Source organism: Dendrobates tinctorius, unplaced genomic scaffold (genome assembly GCF_039654945.1).
Source record: "Dendrobates tinctorius isolate UK_male_01 unplaced genomic scaffold, ASM3965494v1 ptg000166l, whole genome shotgun sequence".
NCBI classification, from domain to species: Eukaryota; Metazoa; Chordata; class Amphibia; order Anura; family Dendrobatidae; genus Dendrobates; species Dendrobates tinctorius.
The window spans coordinates 5,523,962-5,546,983 of record NW_027361833.1 but is presented as its reverse complement, the minus strand read 5'-3'; the positions used below and the strand labels follow the sequence as shown (position 1 = coordinate 5,546,983).

Sequence of the window (23,022 nt, the reverse complement as noted above, 5' to 3'; positions counted from 1 at the left end):
TTGATGTTATCCTGCGGTTGCTGAGTGACATTCAAATAAGACGACGGTCATCCCAGTCAGTGAAGAGTCGTTTTCACCCTGTGCTGGTCTGTAGCTTTGTTGTCCCCAATGTCTGCTGATTGACGTAGTTCTAATGGACTGCCGTCTTAGAAATTTTAAGGATGGAGGCAACATGATGCTCACTGTATCCCTCTACTAGTAATGCCAGAATTGAGCCCCTCTTTTCCTCACTCAAGACTTTTCAACTCCTTTGGCATGGTTAACCCCTTCACCCCCAAGGGTGGTTTGCACGTTCATGACCGGGCCAATTTTTACAATTCTGACCACTGTACCTTTATGAGCTCATAACTCTGGAACGCTTCCATGGATCCCAGTGATTCTGACATTGTTTTCTCGTGACATATTGTACTTCATGTTAGTGGTAAAATTTCATTCAAATAACTTGCGTTTATTTGTGAAAACGGAAATTTGGCAAAAATTTTGAAAATTTCGCAATTTTCCAACTTTGAATTTTTATGCCCTTAAATCACAGAGATACGGCACACAAAAAACTTGATAACTAACATTTCCCACATGTTTACTTTACATCAGCACAATTTTGGAACCAAAATTTTTTTTTGTTAGGAAGTTATAAGGGTTAAAAGTTGACCAGCGATTTCTCATTTTTACAACACCATTTTATTTTTAGGACCACATCACATTTGAAGCCACTTTGAGGGGTCTATATGATAGAAAATACCCAAAAGTGACACCATTCTAAAAACTGAACCCCTTAAGGTGCTCAAAACCACATTCAAGAAGTTTATTAACCCATTAGGTGCGTCACAGGAATTTTTTTGAATATTTAAAAAGAAATGAACAACTAACTTTTTTTCACAAAAAAAATACTTCAGGTTCAATTTTTTTTTATTTTACCAAGGGTAACAGGAGAAATTGGACTGCAAAAGTTATTGTGCAATTTGTCCTGAGTACGCTGATACCTGATTTGTGGGGGTGAACGACTGTTTCGGCGCATGGCAGAGCTCAGAATGGAAGGAGTGCAGTTTGACTTTTTCAATGCAAAATTGGCTGGAATTCAGATCGGACGCCATGTCACGTTTGGAGAGTCCCTGATGTACCTAAACAGTGGAAACCCCCTACAAGTGACCCCATTTTGGAAACTAGACCCCCTAAGGAACTTATCTAGATGTGTGGTGAGAACTTTGAACCCCCAAGGGCTTCACAGAAGTTTATAACATAAAGCCGTACAATTAAAAAATCATTTTTTCCACAAAAATGATCTTTTCACCCTCAATTCTTATTTTTCCAAGGGTAACAGCACTCTAAAAGTTATTGTGGAATTTGTCCTGAGTACGCTGATACCCCACATGTGGGGGTAAACCACTATTTGGGCGCATGGCAGAGCTGGGAAGGGAAGCAGCGCCATTTGACGTTTTTGGCTGGAATTGAGATCGGACACCATGTCGCGATTGGAAAACCCCTGATGTACCTAAACAGTGGAAACCCCCCACAAATGACACCATTTTGGAAACTAGACCCCATAAGGAACTTATCTAGATGTGTGGTGAGCACTTTGAACCCCCCAGTGCTTCACAGAAGTTTATAACGCCCAGGCGTGAAAATAAAAAATTCGTATTTTTTCCACAAACATGATCTTTTAGTCACCATTTTTTTTTATTTTCCCAAGGGTAACAGGAGAAATTGAACCCCAAAAGTTGTTGTCCAATTTGTCCTGAGTACGCTGACACCCCATATGTGGGAGAAAACTACTGTATGGACACACGTCAGGGCTCGGAAGGGAAGTAGTGACGTTTTGGAATGCAGACATTGATGGAATGGTCTGCGGGTGTCATGTTGCCTTTGGAGAGCCCCTAAAGTACCTAAACAGTGGAAACCCCCCACAAATGACCCCATTTTGAAAACTAGACCCCCTAAGGAAATTATCTAGATGTGAGGTGAGCACTTTGAACCCCCAAGGGCTTCACAGAAGTTTATAATGCCAGGGCATGAAAATAAAAAAAATCGTATTTTTTCCACAAACATGATCAATTAGTCCCCAATTTTTTTATTTTCCCAAGGGTAACAGGAGAAATTGAACCCCAAAAGTTGTTGTCCAATTTGTCCTGAGTACGCTGACACCCCATATGTGGGAGAAAACTACTGTATGGAGACACGTCGGGGCTCGGAAGGGAAGCAGTGACGTTTTGGAATTCAGACTTTGATGGAATGGTCTGCGGGTGTCATATGCGTTTGGAGAGCCTCTGATGTACCTAATCTATTGAAACTCCCCACAAGTGACCCCATTTTGGACACTAGACCCCCCCACGGAACTTATCTAGATGTGTGGTGAGCACTTTGAACCCCCAAGTGCTTCACAGAAGATTATAACGCTCGGACGTGAAAATAAAAATATCATTTTTTTCCACAAAAATGATATTTTTGCCCCCAATTTTTTATTTTCCTAAGGGTAACAGGAGAAATTGGACCCCAAAAATTGTTTTGCAATTTGTCCTGAGTAGGCTGATACCCTACATGTGGGGGTAAAACACTGTTTGGGCGCATGGCAGAGTTTGGAAGGGAAGGAGCACCATATGACTTTTTCCACTCAGAATTGGCTGGAATTGAGATCAGACGCAATGTTGCATTTGGAGAGCCCCTGATGTGCCCAAACAGTGGAAACCCCCAATTCTAACTTCAACCCGAACCCCAACACACCCCTAACCCTAATCTCAGCCCTAACCCTAACCCAAGCCCTAACCCTAGCCCTAACCCTAGCCCTAACCCTAGCCCTAACCCTATGGAAAAATGGAAATAAATACATTTTTTTTTATTTTATTATTTTTCCCTAACTAAGGGGGTGATAACGGGGGGTTTGATTTACTATTTATGGCAGTTTTTATGTTTGGCAGCTGTCGCACGCTAAAAGACGCTTTTTATTGTAAAAATAGTTTTTGCATCACCACATATTGAGAGCTATAATTTTTCCGTATTTTGACCCACCGAATCATGTGAGGTCTTATTTTTTGCGGGACGAGTTGACGTTTTTATCGGTACCATTTTCGGGCACGTGACATTTTTTGATAGCTTTTTATTCCGATTTTTGGGACGTAGAATGAACAAAAACCAGCATTTCATGAATTTCTTTTGGGGGGGTGCGTTTACACAGTTCCACGTGCGGTAAAATTGATAAAGCGGTTTTATTCTTTGGGTCAGTACGGTTACAGCGATACCTCATTTAGGTCTTTTTTTATGTTTTGTCGGTTTTATGCAATGAAAACTATTTTATATAAAAAATAATTATTTTTCATCGCTTTATTCTGCGAGCTATAACTTTATTTTTTCGCTGATGATGCTGTGTGGCGGCTCGTTTTTTGCGGGACAAGATGACGTTTTCAGCGGTACCATGGATATTTATATGCGTCTTTTTGATCGCGCGTTATTACACTTTTTGTTTGGCGGTATGATAATAAATCATTATTTTTTGCTTCGTTTTTTATTTTTATTTTTTAAGGGGTTCGCTAAAGGGGTTAACTAATGGGACAGTTTTATAGGGCAGGTCGTTATGGACGCGGCGATACCTAATATGTGTACTTTTATTGTTTTTTTTATTATTTTCAAAAAAATGAATTTATTGGGGAATATTTTTTTTTTTTTTACTAATTTATTTGGCGATTTTTTTAAATTTATTTTTACACTTTTTTTTAAAATTTTTTTTAACTTTATTACATAGTCCCAGGTGGGACATCACTGTCCTGTGACAGATTGCTGATCTGTCACATCACAGATCACTGTGACAGATCAGCGATCTGTCACAGGCAGTGCCGAAGGCTTCCTCATGCCTGCGCTTTGCAGGCACTGAGGAAGCCAGCTTCCTGCAGGCCCCCGAAGGCCAACCGTCGCCATCTTGGATTCGGGGGCCTGGAGGAAAGGAGCCCCCCGCAGCAGCGCTGCACATTGCGCTGCCGTGGGGGGCTCAGGGAAGCACGGAGGGAGCCCCCTCCCTGTCGATGCTTCCCTTTAACTCCCGGTACACCGCGATCATGTTTGATCGCGGTGTGCAAGGGGTTAACGTGTCGGGGGCGGTCCGTGACCGCCCCTGACACATTGTGCCGGGTGTCAGCTGTGATAATCAGCTGACACCCGGCCGCGATCAGCGGCGCTCACCACGTGGGCGCCGCTGATCGCGGTAGACGTACTATCCCGTCCACGGTCATACGGGCCCGGGTACCGTGGACGGGATAGTACGTCGGATGTCAGGAAGGGGTTAAAAGTTATTTTTTTCATTCCTATTACTTTTGGGATATTAATAGCACTTGTTTTACCATCCAGCTTGTCCTATTGCCAGAGGATTATGAACACCACAGCAGGGTTTCTTATACTTTCCTTCGTTAAATAAGATTTGGTTCAGGTGATCACCTAATCAGAAGCACATTAAGTAGAATGAGGCGTACTCTGGATGGAATTCAACTGACACTGGAATGGAATGGCTGTCAGACATGTAGAGACGCTGATTTTTATAAAACTGTGCAGTGGTCTCTAAATTTCTGCCAGAGCTGTATATATCCTGCTGGCACGGAATAGACTAGGGAATCCAATCTCTGCCTGACGCAACAGAGTTGGTTTCCTGCAGAGACCGGCCAGGCTTCCCTAAGATGCAGCAGTGCTAAGGAGTGCTGCACGAGCCTAACCCAGCGAGACGGCCTGATATGACAAGCCGCACGGTGACAAGGTCAAGTACGGCAGCGCTGAAGAAGGCAAGCGAATTACCGCTGTGACACTTTCAATGTCTGCAAGGAAGTATAATGCCTCATCAGATTCTACAAGGTGCATACTGTTATTCTACATAACCGACCACATTAATCCTTCACAATCCTGTGCCACTGCATTACATTTTTTTCTAATTGAAACCCACTTAAAAAGGGTTGTCCCCTATCATGGGCCCGAGCATAATTGTGTCCTCCTCCAGTCTCGTCAGTTACGTGATGCAGTGTTCAATAACTGGCTGCAGCAGTGATGCATTAGTCACTGCTGCGACAAGTGATTACTTGCAGCATTCACATGGCAATATGACCTGTACAGAAAATATAAAGACAGGCTTTGTACATCCCGTTATGGTTGTAGAGATATAAAGGGTCTATAAAAAGTCTACACATTCCTCTTAAAATGCAAGTTTTTGTCATGTAAAAAAAAAAAAAAAATCATACAAAGAAAAAGCATTTCAGAATTTTTTCACCTTCAAAAGGGAAACTGTCACCCTTCAGGATATATATGACCTATTAAAATGGGCATACAGGTAATAGAAATGCTAAACTAGTCATACCTGACCTGAATGCCTCATTAGTGGTCTTGCTGTTGAGAAATGTTATATTCATTTTTTTGTATGCTAATAATTTTTTCCATGTTCCAGGGCGTGTGGTGCCTGGAAAAAATCCCTGCCTCCTGTCTTCATTGTAATACTACCCCCCTCCCATGCATGTCAGTTGTGGCCCTGGAATCACGCACCTGAGCCCTGTACCCCCTCAAAAATCCATACCTCTTCCACCCTTCTATGGGCACTGCATTCAGGGATCTTCAGTCGACTTCAGCTCCAGTGACCGCCGGCGTGCATGACGATAAGGTGCTCTCCCCACTTCCTCCTTGCATAGTCATCACTATGCACATATGGTTCCTAGAGATGACTATGCAGGGAGAAAGTGGGGGGGGAGCACCTTATTGTAGCGCACATCGGAAGTCAGTGACTCGTCAGCTCCTGTGCAGAAGATTCCAGAATGCAGTGCCCATAGAAGGGAGTAAGAGGTATGGATTTTTGAGGGAGTGCAGCGCTTAGGTGCTGTAACGGACGTGCATGCGAGTGGGGGGGTAGTATTACAATGAAGACAGGAATTTCTTCCAGGCACCACATGCCCTGAAGCCTGGAAGAAATCATTAGCACACAAAAAGAATATAACATGTCTCAACAACAAGACCATTAATATGAGGCATACAGGTAGAACTAGTGTAACATTTCTATTAACTGTATGCCCATATTAAAAGGTCATATACATCCCAGGGGTGACAGATTACGTTTAAGGTCACCCATGAGCTGTACAAATCCATTGAGAAACAAAAAAATAATTTAGAGGGGGAAAATTAAAAAAAAATATTAATGTGGTAACACAAGTGTGAACACCCTCTTATAATTGTTGAAATAGTCATGTTAAGAATTAGCAAAACGCATTTAAACTCATTTAACCTGCGACACCCATCAGATCAGACCACCCCCTGGGTGACTATAAAAAAAACTTATTTTTCTTATCTTTCAGGTCAGATTGGGAGCTTATCTACAACATTACAGAATGCTGTAGATAAGCCCTCAGAGGCAGTGGCCGTATCTTATATCGGCCAAAACTGCTGACAGGTTCCCTTTAAAGGCTCCAAGGGGATTCTGTCAAAGCATTCAAGACCAGGTTCAAGTCCTATGGAAGGACCTTGGCCACCGGGACTAGTCTGGATCTAGCGCATGCCTTAATTACACCTGACCACCCACCGATTACCCGCAAGGTTGCAATTATACAGAGCCCCAGAGGCCGATACCTGAACTTTCAAGGTACTAACCACCAGACCCTGTTCCAGACCCTTGTGAAGGAACTCCAGGATTTCTTTTAGGGGCACTTTTCCTTCCAGAGAACACCCTGAAGATGACAGATATTTCTTCCAGGTCCTACCATAAATTTTTGTAGTCACCAGCTTCCTACTAGCAAGCAAAATAGAGACCACTTTGATAGAAAAACCCCTACCCTCTAGCTCTGACCTCTCAAGTCCCAGGCTGTTAAGTGTAGCCCCGTCACGTGAAGATGGAACATGGGCCATTGAGCTAGAAGGTCGTGGATTTCAGGAAGGACCCACGGTTCCTTGACTGACATGTTCATTGGCCAAAAGCACAAGGGTCTCTTGGGCCAAAAGGGGGCTAGGAGTACTACCCTTGCCCTGTCCTGCCTGATCTTCCTGAGAACTGCTGGTATTAGACAGAATGGGGGAAGGCGTAGGCCGGGGTGAAGTCCCATTTGATCCGAAAGGCATTTACGGCCTGAGGATTTTCTCTTGGGTCCAGGGAGCAGAACCTCTCCACTTTGCTGTTCTGCTGAGTGGCGAAAAGGTCGATTTCCAGCCATCCCCACATGTCCACCAGACACCTGAATATTGCCGTTTTGAGGGACCATGCACCCTGCAGAAGTGGTCTGTAGCTCAAAAAATCTGGGCAGAGAACACAGTTTCCCTTTTGCCTGAACGTCCCCTGGGAAACCCTTTAACCAGACTGCTCTCTGGCCCAATTTAGATAACGCAGCAGATCTCGCGGCCAGTCTGGCTGAGTCAGTCGATGCATCCACCAAGAAAGGCCACTGCTCCCCTGATTACTGGGAGCGTGGTCCAAACGGAGTCCCTGGACACATCCCCGCCCAGCTGGTCTTCCAATGTACTCAGCCAGACCATGAGGGACCTCGCTGTGCAGGTTGCCGCGATGGTTGGTCTCACATGACTCACATGTTGCTTTAAGAAAGGAATCAACCTTTCTATCAAGAGGGTCTTTCAACAATCCTGAGTCCTGAAAGGGGAGGGATGAACTTCTTGAGGCCTTGGATATGGCAACATCCAATTTGGGAGCTTTACTCCAGGACGAGGAGACCTTTTCCTCAAAGGGGTACTTCCTTTTGAAGGAGGATGGCAGGGGGTCTTTCCTATCCGGCTTCTCCCATTCTTTACTAATGAGACTCAGCAATTTATCATTCATAGGAAAAGCTCTATGTTTCTTTTTGTCCAAGGTGCCAAACATGACATCTTGGATAGATTTTTTGGCCTTCTGGTCGACTAGTTCCATAGTGAACCTTATAGCTTTAACTAAATTGTCCACCTCTTCCAGAGGGAAGCAATAACCTGAGCCCGAGTCGCTTTCTGACGAGGATGATTCTGAAGTATCTTGCAGAACCCATCGCCCGATGCCATTGATGATGAGGGAGACACTTCAGCCCGATCCCTTCTTGGTATTCCTGAGAGGGACTGGGACTTTAATGAGTTCTCCACCTCAGCTCTGATGAGGGTTCTTAAGGTGGAAGAGAAGTCAGGGGTCTCATTAGCCACAGTGTCACTTATACACGCCTGGTATAATTTTTTGGCCCATGTGCTAGCCAAATCCAGCCAGCACAGGCTCTGTGCTTCGATTTCCCTGTACACTATCTAGGGGGCTCCTACCAGAAAGGCCAGACAGAAGGAGAGAGGGAGAGAGAGATTTGCATTATTAAATTGGCATTCTCATAGCTCACTCACCACAGATTCTGCTGCTGCTGGTGCTGTAGAGAGGGCTGCTGTGCCTCCATTGTGCAATAGTGCCCCTGCCTGGCCGGTGAACTACTCTTAAGTACTGTGCCTGTAGGGGATCTGCCAGATTCCGGCACCCTCCCTCGGAAGTGTTCTGGACGAAAGGTCCCGGCCACGACCTCAGAGCGTGACTTCCGTTTTCCGGCCTCGATCTGTGACCGCTCCGGGACGAAGGGCTGCTGGCTAACTTTGTGGTGATGGCACCGCAGATTCCCACACGATCAACGGACGAGACCCCATCGCCCCCCTCCCCCCCCCCCCGCATCCAGTACCTCTGGCACCGGCCGAAGACTGTGCCCTGCTGCAACTGACCGGCCCAGGTCTTGGACCCGCTTCTTCTCTCTTCTGCTATGCTGCTGCCGCCATCATGCAGGTGAAGGTTCCCCCGGCGTCAAGGACAGGAAACCACTGATGCGGAGAGAGGAGCCGCCCTTTTTAACTTGAAGGGTTTCTGTCCTTGAAGGGCGGATCTCCTCTTTTGTTGGTGCTGTCATGGGTGACAGGAAAAAAGGGGTTGTGCTCTGATGAGACCAAAGTGGAACATTTTGAGTAAAATTCAAAGATATGTTTGGCACAAAGCCAACATTAAGCATCACCAAAAAACCCCCCAAAACATAGTGAAGCAAAGTGAAGGCAGCACTAGCACCTGTCTTTTGGCAGATAGAACTGGGACTTTAGTCAAGGTGGAGGGAATTATGAACAGTTCCAAGTATCAGTCAATTTTTCAACAAAACCTTCAGGCCTTTGCTAAAAAGCTGAAGATGAAGAGGAATTTAATCGTTCAGCACAACAACGACCCCAAGAACACCTCCAGATCAACGAAACAATGACTTCGCCAGAAAAAAAAAAAAATGTACGTTTTGGAATGGCACAGAACGAGCCAAGACCTGAATCGTATTGAGAAACTATGGGATGACCTGAAGGGGCTGTACAAAGAGATGCCCTCGCAATCTGCCAGATTTGGGGCGCTACTGTAATTGTGACGGCCAAAATAAAAATGTGCCAGAAAACATTTTATGTAAGGGCTAATTTGTCAAATATTGGGCTTTTTAGACACAAGATCATACAGCTAGGTCCATATATATTTGGACAGAGACAACATTTTTCTAATTTTGGTTCTAGACATTACCACAATGAATTTTAAACAAAACAATTCAGATGCAGTTGTAGTTCAGACTTTCAGCTTTCATTTAAGGGTATCCACATTAAAATTGGATGAAGGGTTTAGGAGTTTCAGCTCCTTAACATGTGCTACCCTGTTTTTAAAGGAACCAAAAGTAATTGAACAATTGACTCCAAGGCTATTTCATGGACAGGTGTGGGCAATCCCTTCGTTATGTCATTCTCAATTAAGCAGATAAAAGGCCTGGAGATGATTTGAGGTGTGATGCTTGCATTTGGAAGGTTTTGCTGTGAAGGAAACAGCAGTCAAAGGAGCTCTCCATGCAGGTGAAACAAGCCTTCCTTAAGCTGCAAAAACAGAAAAAACCCATCCGAGAAATTGCTACAACATTAGGAGTGGCAAAATCTACAATTTGGTACATCCTGAGAAAGAAAGAAAGCACTGGTGAACTCATCAATGCAAAAAGACCTGGGTGCCCACGGAAGACAACAGTGGTGGATGATGGCAGAATAATCTCCATGGTGAAGAGAAACCCTATTCACAACAGCCAACCAAGTGAACAACACTCTCCAGGAGGTAGGCATATCAATATCCAAATCTACCACAAAGAGAAGACTGCATGAAAGTAAATACAGAGGGTTTACTGCACGGTGCAGGCCACTCATAAGCATCAAGAAGCAAAAGGCTAGACTGGACTTTGCTAAAAAACATCTAAAAAAGCCAGCACAGTTCTGGAAGAACATTTTTTGGACAGATGAAACCAAGAATAACCTCTACCAGAATGATGGAAAGAAAAAAGTATGGCGAAGGCGTGGTACAGCTCATGATTCAAAGCATACCACATCATCTGTAAAACACGGCGGAGGCATTGAGATGGCTTGGGCATGCATGGCTGCCAGTGGCACTGGGTCACTAGTGTTTATTGATGATGTGACACAGGACAGAAGCAGCCGAATGAATTCTGAGGTATTCAGAGCCATACAATGTGCTCTGATCCAGCCAAATGCAGCCAAACTGATTGGTCGTCGTTTCATACTACAGATGGACAATGACCCAAAACATAAAGCCAAAGCAACCCAAGAGTTTATTAAAGCAAAGAAGTGGAATATTCTTGAATGATCAAGTCAGTCACCTGATCTCAACCCAATTGAGCATCAATTTCACTTGTTAAAGACTAAACTTCAGACAGAAAGGCCCACAAACAAACATCAACTGAAAACCACCGCAGTGAAGGCCTGGCAGAGCATCAAAAAGGAGGAAACACAGCGTCTGGTGATGTTCATGAGTTCAAGACTTCAGGCAGTCATTGCCAACAAAGGGTTTTCAACCAAGTACTAGAAATGAACATTTTATTTACAATTATTTAATCTGTCCAATTACTTTTGGTCCCTTTAAAAACAGGGTGGCATATGTTAAAGAGCTGAAACTCCTAAACCCTTTATCCAATTTTAATGTGGATACCCTCAAATGAAAGCTGAAAGTCTGAACTTCAACTGCATCTGAATTGCTTTGTTTAAAATTCATTGTGATAATGTCTAGAACCAAAATTAGAAAAATGTTGTCTCTGTCCAAATATATATGGACCTAACTGAACACTTAAATCTTCAGTTGTATATTGTTAGGTCGCTTAGAACATTGTATAGATTTTCAGTAGGAGAAATCTAAGGTGTATCACCAAGGGGGTTAAAGGTCATACTAGAACTATTGTGGAAATCAGTGACCAAAGATTACAGACATATCCAGTGCTTTTCTAAAGGACAAATTCACACCTTCAAAGAACAAAGACCGTGCATGAACCACAATACTGGGCCCATTCCACAGGTCTCCTGCATCATATATGCTCATGAGTCAAGAGACCCAACCAATGAAGCTGAGTTTTGCAACACTAGAATAGTATGAATTTCAGAAGTGTGAATTTGGCCTAGCACCTACCTGAACTATTAGTAAATGTTGGCTGAATTTCATCCCAGAACTGAAAATTGACTTTATCTTTTCCATGTATATTGTCACACTGCATGGTGACTTCCTCTGCCTTTCCTAGTCGTGTTCTGATCCTCCTGCATCCAAGATGGACACCGTTGTGGCATGGGTAGTGCAGTGGACAGTCAGGACTACACTTCACCTGACTTTCCTGTGCTGTGGAGACATGGCTCAGACTTAGCACGGTGGTGGTCAACCTATATGCAGGAGGATTGGAAGGTGGTTCTCAGTAGAAAGGACATTTGAAAGCAAATGGGACACCAAGTAGGGTAACTAAAGAGTTGTGGCCAAAAGTTTTAAAATGGGCACAAATTTTATTGCTTCAATATTTTTAGATCAGATGCTTCCATGGTTACTGAAGTACAATTATAAGCATTTCAGGAGTTTTTATACCACTATTGACAAATACATCAAGTTCATTCAAGGACTCAAAGGCCCAGATTCATCACAGCTTTTACCCCAGAATTTTGACATAAAAAGCGGTGAAAAGTCACAAATCTTGGCATTCTCATGCCATTTTTTCACTAGTTCCTAGAAAACGTGCAATACTGATGTGGGACAGGGGCAAATTATACACCAGCAAGAAGTCAATGAATCAGGAGCTTTGAACCTCAACACGCCTCTCCATCAAGACAGGTGAAGAACGTCAGCCTTGTTAAATCAAAGCCAATATTTACAGTGTTGATCTTTATTTTTCAAGACTTCTGTGGTTTGCCCTGGCATGCTAGATATCAGCTTTTGGGCCAAATCCTTTAGTACATGTATAAACATCATTGTTTCAGTCCAATGCATGACATACTGCAGGAAATACACACATAGGACTGCGAAGGACTGGTGTAAACTTATTTTCTATGATTAAACCCCTTTCATAATGTTTGAGACATCTGGAAAAATGTCCGAAAAAGGAAAAGTGGGAGTTACCATGAGTCCTGTTTCTTGCCACCAGTAAATCATCAGGAGGCCATTCATGTGTGTGGCTGCCTTTCACAAAAGGGACTGGGGCTCAATCACAATTTTGCCTAAATACTGCTATGATGAAAAGAATGGCATCTAGACCTTCTCCCAATGATCCAAGAGCAATTTAGTGATGGACATTGCTTTTTCCAGCATAATGGAGACCATATCACAAGGCAAAAGTAATAGCCAAGAAGTGGCTCGGTAAACAAAACATTGCAAGTTTCGGTCCATGGATGGAAACAGGGCTGTGGATTCTGTAGCCAAGCCTCCAGCTCCAACTCCTCAATTTCCATGACACAGACTCCACCAAAATGGGCTCGGGCTCTGACTCCGACTCTACAGCCCTGCCAGGAAACCTCCCAGATTTCAAACCCATTGAGAAACTGTGGTCAATCCTCAAAAAGTGCGTGTACAGACAAAAAACACAAACATTTTGATAAACTCCAAACACTTCTTAGAGAAGAATGGGTTGCCATCAGCCACGATTTGGCCCTGAAGCTTATATCTAGCATGTCAGGGTTGCAGAAGACTTGAAAAATAAGGGAAAACACTGTAAATTTTGAGTCCCTGCATAAACTTAATGTCATCAATTGTACTGAAGTGTTTTTAGATATTTTAGATAGACGTTACTATTGTTAATGGAGCAGCCAACCTTGATAAAAATAATGTGTCAGTCTAAAAACTTTTGGCCATGACTATACAAGAGAAATATATAGTCACTTTACAGTGGCAGGGTGGAAGGTCTCTTTAAAGGGGTGGTGCAAAGGCAAAGTAATCTATTAGATGCCATGATTTAAACTATTTTCTAATATGCTGGCATTACAAATTCCCTATCCTTCCCTCACTGCACAAACTGCTTTTCCGCTACTGCCATTCCGATGACGCTTCATTTGAGGCATCATGAGGCAAAGGTTATGGCCACTGCCACAGTCTCCGTCCCCTCCCTGAAACGAAGCATCATCAGTGACACTCACGGGCTGGGCTAGTCCCTGTGCGATGCACAGAATGACAGTGCGCTCTCTGTTGCCATCTCAGATAAGCAGTAACGAGCCAGCATCAGAGAGTAGGGTCAGAATACCCGGCATGCAGAGACCAGTGATGTCCCTTGCGGGGGTGGCATTGGTCCCTGCAAGCCGGGTATTCGGACACCAATCCATTGCCGGTTCGTTAATGCAGATCTGAGCCGGAAACTCAGAGCACTGTCATTGTGCACATCGCACGGTGCACTGGGACCAGCCCAGTGTTGTTGATGCTTCGTTTCAGTATCCCAGGATGCATGCAGATTCTCAAACAAAGCAGCAAGAATAGAAAAGCAGTTAGTGTAGTTAGGATATGGAATGTTTAACACACATATATTAGAAAATAGCTTAGATTATGGCACTAAAAAGAAAAGTATTTAGGATAAAAATTACTTTGCCTTCGGACCACTCATACGGCCTACAAAGGATTACAGATGTGATAGTGTAGAGTGGGCCTCTATGAAGCAATGGTGGAAAGGAGTTTTCCCACTAAAATAGGATATGTGATAATCAATAGATGACTGTACTGATGGTCAGAGGCGTAATAGAGAGGCAAGTGCTGCATCCACAGCGACCATACCTGTCTCACCTATCATGCGGGTTATACATGTTTCTTTAGAAAACTAGATTATGATAGTGGCACTAACACAATCACTGTCATAGAGAGCGCGCCCCGCAGACAGCGCATGCACACTGCCCCCCTGCAGACAGCGCATGCACACTGCCCCCCTGCAGACGGCGCACGCTGCGCCCCCCTGCAGACGGCGCACGCTGCGCCCCCCTGCAGACGGCGCACGCTGCGCCCCCCTGCAGACGGCGCACGCTGCGCCCCCCTGCAGACGGCGCACGCTGAGCCCCCCTGCAGACGGCGCACGCTGAGCCCCCCTGCAGACGGCGCACGCTGAGCCCCCCTGCAGACGGCGCACGCTGAGCCCCCCTGCAGACGGCGCACGCTGAGCCCCCCTGCAGACGGCGCACGCTGCGCCCCCCTGCAGACGGCGCACCCTGACCTTGCAGACAGCGCACACTGACCCTGCAGACAGCGCACACTGACCCTGCAGACAGCGCACACTGACCCTGCAGACAGCGCACACTGACCCTGCAGACAGCGCACACTGACCCTGCAGTGAACATTACACGCTGTCCACACACAGGTCACGTGAATGACACATGAAGGGGCTTCACTACAATACATAGATGTTTCTCCATATTATCTGGCACAGCTTTGCCGCCATTACCCACCTCACTGCCAGCTGCAGACGCGGCTGCCGACTTCCAGGCACCTGTAGCTGCCGCCGCGCGGAGCGCCGCTGACTGACCCGCTCTCAGGCACACGGCGGCCATGCTGGAGGATGGAAGCTGCAGGAGCTCACATGACCTGACAGGAAGGGGAGGGAGAGGAGACGGACGGGGTGGTGTATGACATAGGGAGTGGAGAAATTGGCGGCAGTATGTGACAGAGGAGGATATCATGAGCAGTCTGTGATAGACAAGTGGGGATACTGGAGCAATCTGTGGTGGACATGGGGTGCCAACGTGGGACATAGAGGCGCATTCTGTGACTGACATACAGTCATAGACGAGGTTGAAGTTGGTTTCTTATTCGGCAATTTTTTCTTTTCTATTTTTATAGCTTTATCAACAAAAAATGAGCAATACAATAATAACACACACTGCAGGGAGGTGCCCTGATGTGAATACACTTAAAACGGCTACAGAAATTATAAAACTGGCATAAAAGTGGGCACCAAAGGGCGTTAAAGGGTAAAATGACTTTGGGCCACTGATAACACACTGCAGACATAGAACAAGGAACCCCACATCAATCCCAGGTCTCCAGCCTGGCACGAATGGGATCTGGGCATCATAACTGGCATCAAAGTGGGCAGTCGATTTTGGCTATTTGAATAAGTTACAATGTTTTTAAGGGGTTAAATGACTTTGTTCCACTGATTTCACACTAAGAAAACATAGAGAGTGATGCCCCGCATCAAACCCAGGACCAGAGGCGTAGCTAGGGTTTCGGTTCCGGGGGGGCGAAACTTCTGAGTGGGCCCCTAACTAGGTAACTTTGATTACAACTCGGTGACGCACCCTAATAGTGGATGTAGGAGATGACTGCGCTGATACTGACAATAATCCCTATATAAAGACCAACATGGATATTACCGCAATATGGTCAGTGGTAAATACCAGTCCTACAAAACATATGTGAGCACTGCACAGGTATAGTTGGTGTCTTACCGCTGACGTTCTTTCTGATGGAATCGGTCACTTTTCACGTCTTTTCCATCTGGCCCAGACCGACATGACAACTCCTCCAGCTAGGACTCGGCTACAGAGAATACAACGACACATTTCACTTCTCATATTCCAGCCCCATCACCATGTATCTCCAGCCTGCACAAACCCCTCATCCTGCTGATACCCCAATGCTGAGCCGCTACTGCCGTATGTGTCCCTATTACTACACCTGATACCCCAATACTGAGCCTCTGCTGCAGCCGTATGTGTCCCTATTACTGCACCTGATACCCCAATGCTGAGCCGCTGCCGCCGTATGTGTCCCTATTACTGCACCTGATACCCCAATACTGAGCCTCTGCTGCTGCCGTGTCACTATTACTGCACCTGATACCCCAATGCTGAGCCGCTGCTGCTGCCGTATGTGTCCCTATTACTGCACCTGATACCCCAATACTGAACCTCTGCTGCTGCCGTATGTGTCCCTATTACTGCACTTGATACCCCAATGCTGAGCCGCTGCTGCCGTATGTGACCCTATTACTGCACTTGATGCCCCAATACTGAGCCTCTGCTGCTGTATGTGTCCCTATTACTGCACCTGATACCCCAATACTGAGCCACTGCTGCCGTATGTGTCCCTATTACTGCACCTGATACCCCCTATACACACCCGGCTCTGCTCCACCCCCTATACACACACAGCTCTGCTCCGTACACCTTGTAGACATGCGGCTCTGTTCCGTACACCTTGTACACACGCAGCTCTGTTCCGTACACCTTGTACACACACAGCTCTGTTCCGTACACCTTGTACACACGCAGCTCTGTTCCGTACACCTTGTACACACACAGCTCTGTTCCGTACACCTTGTACACACGCAGCTCTGTTCTGTACACCTTGTACACACGCGGCTCTGTTCCGTACACCTTGTACACACGCGGCTCTGTTCCGTACACCTTGTACACACGCACTCTGTTCCGTACACCTTGTACACATGCGCCTCTGCTACGTACACGCTGTACACAGGCGCCTCTGCTACACACACGCTGTACACATGCGCCTCTGCTCCCTACACCCCGTACACACGCGGCTCTACTCCGTACACGCTGTACACATGCTGCTCCGCTCCGTACACCTTATACACACCTGGCTCCACTCTGTACACCTTGTACACACTCGGCTCTGCTCTGCACACCACGTACACACGCGGCTCCGCACCATACACCTCGTACACATGCGGCTCCAATCCGTACACCCCGCACACACACGGCACTGCTCCGTACACCCCATACATACAGAGCTCTGCTCTGTACACCCCGTACACACTTGGCTCCACTCCGTACACAAACGGCTCCGCTCACCCCATACACATGTGGGTCGCCCTCCCAGGGCTGTGGAGTACTCGGTACCGGGCCGGTATCAGTGGAATGTGTCACAGTGGCTGTGACCCAGACCGTGGCACTGGGCGCCCAAGTAATATGAAGATGTGAATTAAATGAATAGTTCGTGGCGCCACCTGTGGTGTTCGGCAAGGGAGGTGTTAAGCCGACACTGCATGCAGATCCTCCGGGACAGATGGTGTGGTGCAGCAATGATGGTATAGCCCTCCACAGGCAGGGCTGCTGTCCCAGGGCAGTGTAGATGTGGAGACACTAAGATGGTGTAGTGTCAGGCGCAGGGGATGTAGCAGTGTCAAGCTGACGGACGCAGGAAGGAATGGAGGACACCAGGGCATGTAGTTCCAAAGCTTTACTCACACTCTGTAGTGCCCGCTTCTGTGCCGTGTCCTCCGGGTCAGGTACTCAGTCAACCTCCAGACAAGATGGAATGCTCCCTTCCACACTCCGCCAACTTATGTGCCTTTCCTGAACGTCTCCTCTATAGCGCCTTTAAGTGTGAAGATCTCCTAGTACCGTGTTACACTGGAGTTCCTCCTGACAGATGTTCCCAAGAACTCTACTTGCACGGCAGACAGCTGTAGCCTGCTTCGGGGACTCTACTCCTAAGTCCCGGCTCTCTATCCGTATTGCTGTTGTGCCCTCAAGTCTTAGATGGGAGTAGTGCATTTACAGCCCACTACTCCACCGGTGTCTGCTGCAGAACCATTAGTGTTCATACAACCTCGGGGACCGGGCCCCAGCCTTGCGCTTAGAACTTCTAGGCAGGGTTCTTCCTCTAACCCAAGTCCTCTGTGTTCCCTTTTACTCCTACGTTCCGTACTTGTCCTTTCCCTTCTATGGAAGCTCAGGCTTCAGGTCAATGTCCTTCTCCTTTCCTTTCCCGTGCCAGCTGGCTCAGGTCACTGAGGCAGCTGCAGCACTCCTTCCTCCATCCCTTGTTCCAGGGATCCCCACTCCTCTCTGAGTGGCTTCCTTCCTCACTGACCTCCTGTCAGACTGACCTGTAATCCTAAACCATCCCGCTCATATATATATTCTGAACTCCACCCACCTCCCAGCACGTCTAGTGTTCCAAGCAGGGAACCACCAAAGGCGCTCTGCTTCTCTCTATGCAAGGAGCCGCAATGTGGTTATGCTGAACTACTCTATTGTGTGGGGTGCGAGTGCTGGAGCGTGGTCAGGAGCCTCCAACTTACCTGGATGGTGGGGCACCACACCTTAGGAGAAGGTGCAGTACCTCTGTGGCGGCTGAGCCTCAGGGGCGCCACACATGCGGCTCTGCTCCTCTGTACACCTTATGCTTGCATATCTCTGCTCCGTACACCTTCTACACACACGGCTCCGCTCTGTACACCTCATACACACACAGCTCTGCTACGTCCACCCTGTAAACCCCTCCTGACCCCACACAGAAACTTACTTCACCTCATCCAGCACTATGACAACCAGCACAGCAGAGCCCTGCAGCCGCTGAAGCCCCTGATCATGTGACCCTCTGACTCCGCCCCTCCTGTGACCTCATCACAGGTCCTGTGCGCACAGAATAGCCCAGGACGACATTGCTGGGTATGAGGTGGGGGGCCCACTGCTGGCACCGGGGTCCGCCACCGCCTTCTCAGGGGCCCATAGCGGCAGGGCGGCAGAGTAGGGAGATTGATTCTCCCTGCTCTGCCGCAGAATGTAACTGTATGGTCGCACTGTGCACGCCGATACAGATACAGTAGCGTAGCTCGGTGGGCCCCCTCGGGGCCCGGGGCGACCACCCCCTCTGCCCCCCTGGTAGCTACGCTACTGCCCAGGACCCTCCAGCATGGTCCAAATGGGTTCTGGGCATCAGAATTGGCATCATAGTGGGCAAACAGCTCATTTTCACAGATTTGAATGCAAGTTCTGGCATCAAATTTTCACAGATTTGATGCCAGTTCTGATGCCCAGAACCAATTTGGGCCAGGTTGAAGAGACCTGGTTTTGATGTGGGGCTCCCTGTTCTATATGTCAGCACTGTGGTATCAGTGGCCCAAAGTCATTTAACCCCTTAAAAACCTCAGTCACTTAATCAAAACTGTGAAAGTTGGTTGTTTGCCCACTTTTATGCCAGTTATGATGCCCAGAACCCATTTGTGCCAGGTTGAAAAGACCTGGTTTTGATGTGGGGGACCCTGTTCTATATGTCAGCACTGTGGTATCAGTAGCCCAAAGTCATTTAACCCCTTAAAAACATCAGTCACTTATTCAAAACTGTGAAAATTGGTTGTTTGCCCACTTTTATGCCAGTTATGATGTCCAGAACCCATTTGTGCCAGGCTGGAGAGACCTGGGTTTGATGTGGGGCTCCCTTTTCTATATGTCTGCAGTGTGATATCAGTGGCCCAAAGACATTTAACCTTCTGATTAAGTCCCTTCGGTGCCCATTTTGATGCCCATTTTTGTGCCAGTTTTATAATTTTTGTAGCAGTTTTTAAGTGTATTCACATCAGGGCACCTCGCTGCATTGTTTGTTATTATTGTGATGCTTATTTTTTGTTGTTAAACCTCTAAAAAAAATCGAAAAGAAAAAATTGCCGAATAATAAACCAACCTCAGCTCTGAATAAGAAACTGAACGAATGAGAAACCAACTTCAGCCTCGTCAGTTATAGAATGTTAGTGTTGGAAGGAACCTCCAGGGTCATCCTGTCCAACCCCCTGCTCAGTACAAGATTCACTAAACCATCTCAAATGTCTGTCCAGCCTCTGTTTGAAGACTTTCATTGAAGGACACCACCTCTCATGACAGCCTGTTCCACTCATTGATCACCTTCACTGTCAAAAAGTTTTTTCTAATATCTAATCTGTATCTTCTCCCTTTAAGTTTCATTCCATTCCTTCTAGTGTTTCCATGTGCAAATGAGAATAAGAATGATTCCTCTACACTGTGACATCTCTTCAGATACAGTGTCTTGAGAAAGTATTTGGCCCCCTGGAACTTTTCAACCTTTTCCCACATATGCTTCAAACATAAAGATACCAAATGTAAATTTTTGGTGAAGAATCGGCAACAAGTGGGACACAATTGTGAAGTTGAACGAAATTTATTGGCTATTTTAAATTTTTGTGGAAATTCAAAAGCTGAAAATTGGGGCGTGCAATATTATTCGGCCCCTTTAACGTAATACTTTGTTGCGCCACCTTTTACAAGTCACTTGGGGTATGTCTCTATCAGTTTTGTACATTGAGTGTAATGGTCGACGTGTGACTAGACACACCGCCTCCAGCAGGGCGAATTTATATGACACACGCGACCCTGGATACACCGCCTCCAGTAGGGCAAATTTAAATAATAAGACGTGCAGCCGGATACACCGCCTCCAGCAGACGAGTTTCAGAAATACACGTGAAACTGGATACACTGCCTCAAGCAAGGCGAATTTAAATAATAAGGGGAAACACCAGGGAAACAATTACAATGGAGGGCCCTGCAATAGGGAATGGGGATGTGGAGACCTCCTGCACTCCCCTGAGTCAGTGTCTACATTCCTACCGATCCCTAGGCCGGATCCGCACCGGGCGCCGCTCAGCATACCTTTAAACCCTAGCTCGCCCTGCACCTATCCCTCACTAATGAAATGGGCGATGCAGAGATTAATCCCACCACTGCACTGAAACACACATAAAGGAAAGGCACAAACAGGGAAATACCACTTAGCTTTGCTCTGTTGCTCTTGCTCCCAGCAACAGAGTCCACCACCAGAATGCAGCTTTCCTCCTGAATAGCTGCCACCAAGCTCTGTCAGAGCTGCAAGGAAATCCCCTCTGACTCCTTCCACACCAGGACTCTGACTGTGCTGCAAGGAACTCTCTCTAGCTCCTTTCTCCACCAAGGATAGTTGGAAATGAACACTATCACCAACACCAGTTAGAGCACATGACACACCTTTATAGCTAAGCCAGAGGAATCACACCTGTTAGTGATTCCCGTGTAATAACGCTAACCACCACCGGGGGCAAACTAGAACACAAGACACCACTGTGTAATAATCCTAATGGCCACCGGGGGCAAGACCAAACTTAAGCACACAGCTTAAGGAAAAAAAAGGTTACATGTGCTTTTAACTGTCATCATTCAACCTGGATCATGACATCAAGAGATTGAAATTCTTGCCCATTCTTCTTTGGCAAACAGCTCGAGCTCAGTGAGGTTTGATGGAGATCGTCTGGACTTTGACTTGGCCATTCTAACATCTGGATACGTTTATTTGTGACCCATTCCATTGCAGATTTTGCTTTATGTTTGGGATCATTGTCTTGTTGGAATCTGGGATGATTTAGCGAATCCTGCTTTGAGCAGGGGGTTGGACCAGTTGGCCCAGGAGGTCCCTTCCAACTCTACGATTCTATGATTCCTCCCAGTCTCAGGTCTTTTGCAGACTCCAGCAGGATTTCTTCAAGAATGGTCCTGTATTTGGCTCCATCCATCTTCCCATCAATGTTAACCATCTTCCCTGTCCCTGCTGAAGAAAAGCAGACCCAAACCATGATGCTGCCACCACCATGTTTGACAGTGGGGATGGTGTTTTCAGGGTGATGAGCTGTGTTGCCTTTATGCCAAACATATCATTTGGCATTGTTGCCAGAAAAAGTTCGATTTTGGTTTCATCTGACCAGAGTACCTTCTTCCACATGTTTGGTGTGTCTCCCAGGTGGCTTGTTGCAAACTTTAAACAACACATTTTATGGATATCTTTGAGAAATGGCTTTCTTCTTGCCACTCTTACATAAAGGCCAGATTTGTGCAGTGCACAACTGATTGTTGTCCTATGGACAGACTGTCCCACCTCAGCTGTAGCTCTCTGCAGTTCATCCAGAGTGATCATGAGCCTCTTGGCTGCATCTCTGATCAGTCTTCTTGTTTGAGATGAAAGTTTAGAGGGACGGCCGGTTCTTGGTAGATTTGCAGTGGTATGATACTCCTTCCATTTCAATATGATGGCTTGCACAGTGCTCTTTGGGATGTTTAAAGTTTTGGAAATCATTTTGTATCCAAATCTGGCTTTAAACATCTCCACACAGTATCCAGGACCTGCCTGTTGTGTTCCTTGGTCTTCATGATGCTCTCTGCATCAAACAGAACCCTGAGACTATCACAGAGCAGGTGCAATTATACGGAGACTTGATTACACACGGGTGGATTATTTTTATCATCATTAGTCATTTAGGACAACATTGGATCATTCAGAGATCCACAATGAACTTCTGGAGTGAGTTTGCTGCACTAAAAGTAAAGGGGCTGATTAATATTGCACGCCCCATTTTTCAGTTTTTGAATTTCCACAAAAATTTAAAATAACCAATACATTTTGTTCAACTTCACAATTTCGCAAGGCACTGTATTTGTAGACAGTTTTTAAGTCTCTTAGACTTTTTTGCAAACTAAACATTCCCAGATCCTTTAACCATTACTGGTAGGACATATTTTGCAGTCCGCTCACCATCTTTGTAGCCCTTTTCTGTAGTTGCTCCAGTTTTTCAAGGTTTTAAAATGTGGTGCCCAGAACTGGACACAGTATTCCAAATGCGGCCTGACCAAGGAGGATTAGAGAGGGATAATTACTTCACGTGATCTAGACTCTATGCTTCTCTTAATACATCCTAGAACTGTGTTTGCCTTTTTTGCTTCTTCATCACACTGTTGCCTCCTGTGCAGTCTGTGATCTATTAGTATACCCAAGTCTTTTCTCTAATAACCCCCACAAAAGCACACAGGAGGAGGATGTCCTCTTATCCTAATAGGGACAGGAAATACGAAAGAGGTTAAATAGCCCCTACTACCTCTATTCCCCAGTGTCTTCCTGTCCCTATAGGGATGAAGAGGTCATCCTGGGGCTTTATGCCGGCGGTAGAGACCAGAACAGTACCTTAAGCCGGGCAGCTGGTGATCGGTCGGCTTGTCCCTCCCTCTCCTGAA

At 46.2% G+C, this 23,022-nt stretch overlaps 1 protein-coding gene across 1 annotated transcript in view; it reads right to left on the bottom strand.

Moving 5' to 3' along the window:
• MRPS9 (mitochondrial ribosomal protein S9) overlaps positions 1–14,868 on the bottom strand; it is a 164,457-nt gene extending 149,589 nt beyond the window's left edge. Inside the window, exon 1 of the mRNA XM_073550656.1 lies at positions 14,674–14,868. Coding sequence (XP_073406757.1) covers positions 14,674–14,775 — 102 coding nt within the window. The 5' untranslated portion in view covers positions 14,776–14,868. The remainder of the gene's footprint in view (positions 1–14,673) is intronic.
• Between the last annotated feature and the right edge of the window lie 8,154 nt (positions 14,869–23,022).